Below are 1,510 nucleotides of genomic sequence, written 5' to 3' on the forward strand. Positions count from 1 at the left end.
CCGGGTTTGGGGTTGCTTGGCTAAGGTAGCTATTTCCGAACCTAAGAAGAGAAAAATTGGTTCTAAGACTGTAGATGCTGCTTTTATTGGATAGCACTAGATAGCAATGTTAACAGATTTATAGTCGTTAACTCATAAATCAGTGGCATATCCAACAATACTATCATTAAAGCAAGAGATGCAGTCTATTTTAAAAACATCTTTCCTTTCAAGTCCAAAATCTCAGAAAATCCTAGTTCATCTCTTTCTTCTGACCTACCATCTTCTAGTTCTTCTTAGCCTCTTGATATTGAACCTCGAAGAAGTAAAATAGGTAAAATTCAAAAGGACTTTGGAGAATACTTCTTTACCTTTCTTGTTGAAGGTGATCCAAGCTCATTCAAAGAAGCAATGGATTCACATGTATCTCCTTTCTGGAAAGAAGCCATTGATAATCCCATACAAGATGTCTCACCGACTCCTTGTTATTTCCAGACACCCAACATCCATCAACTACGCTCAGACCTCGTCTGTTTAGAGTTTCTTGAACTATCGTGACTAGCTCTCCATAAAGTGTTTTATTTTGTTTGGAAGTTTTATCTGCCACACAAACTTCTAGTCTCCTACGACCCTCACACTTGTGCTACCTCTACTATTATTACCACATACGCAAGTAAAACTCCCGAGAGGAGCAGAGCAGCACGTCATCCGTGAAGAGCCACGCAGGATAACGGATAAAACCCGCTCCCCTCGGAAAAACCCGAAGCGAAACACGTAGATAAGAGGGGAGAAGAAAACAGAGGGAGAGGAAAACCGGAAAATGGCGTCCTTATCTCTTAAAACCCCTTTCGTCCCCTCCCTCTCTTCCCCCAGCCCCAGGTCCCAACCCAAGCAGGTAAAAACTCGGAGCCCCAAATTAAAAAAATCCATCTCAAATCCCCCGAAGGCTTATTTATTTTTTCTTCTTTTTTTTAATTTTCTGAACAGGACCTCGGGTTTGGCCGGTGGTCGTGCCGGAAACAGGGGATCCACCCCGAGTTCTTTGAGGACGCCAAGGTTTACTGCAACGGTGAGCTGGTGATGACGACGGGTGGGACCCAGAAGGAGTACTCGGTCGACATGTGGTCAGGGAACCACCCTTTCTATTTGGGGAACAGGTCGGGGATGCTCCAGGATGACGACCAGGTTGAGAAGTTCCGGAAGAAGTACGGGGAGCTCTCGGACCTGATGGAGATCCCCGTGCTGAAGGGGGAGATCGTGCTTCCGACGAAGAAGAGGGCGGCCAAAGGGAAGGGGAAGAAGTAGGATGGGTTTATGGTATAGTCTCTTCAGTCCTTGTTTTTGGTGCATTTCGATGCTAGTTTGTGATGGATGCATTTCGTTGCTAGTTAGTGTTGATAATCTATTTTCTCAATGCTGGAATTTAAGATATTGTTTTAAGTAAGAGTTGTGGAATTTTCGTACTGGTTATTATGTCGCTAGATTGAAAAAAAAAACGTCTTTTATGTCAGTTTTTTTTAATTTGTTACTA

The 1,510-nt window shown here is 43.4% G+C and overlaps 1 protein-coding gene across 1 annotated transcript; it reads left to right on the forward strand.

Moving 5' to 3' along the window:
- Positions 733-1,510, forward strand: LOC109843668 (50S ribosomal protein L31, chloroplastic). The gene is made up of 2 exons (XM_020412623.1): positions 733-874; positions 967-1,510. Exons 1-2 carry the CDS (start codon positions 800-802, stop codon positions 1,282-1,284), a joined length of 393 nt encoding a protein of 130 aa, XP_020268212.1. The 5' UTR covers positions 733-799; the 3' UTR covers positions 1,285-1,510.

This window comes from Asparagus officinalis, chromosome 5 (genome assembly GCF_001876935.1).
Source record: "Asparagus officinalis chromosome 5, Aspof.V1, whole genome shotgun sequence".
NCBI lineage: Eukaryota > Viridiplantae > Streptophyta > Magnoliopsida > Asparagales > Asparagaceae > Asparagus > Asparagus officinalis.

Excerpts from the sequence above, each read along its gene's own strand:
- LOC109843668 (XM_020412623.1), top strand. The coding sequence starts at position 800 with ATGGCGTCCTTATCTCTTAAAACCCCTTTCGTCCCCTCCCTCTCTTCC. Across the intron at positions 875-966 it reads CCAGGTCCCAACCCAAGCAG|GACCTCGGGTTTGGCCGGTG; the intron begins GTAAAAACTCGG and ends TTTTCTGAACAG.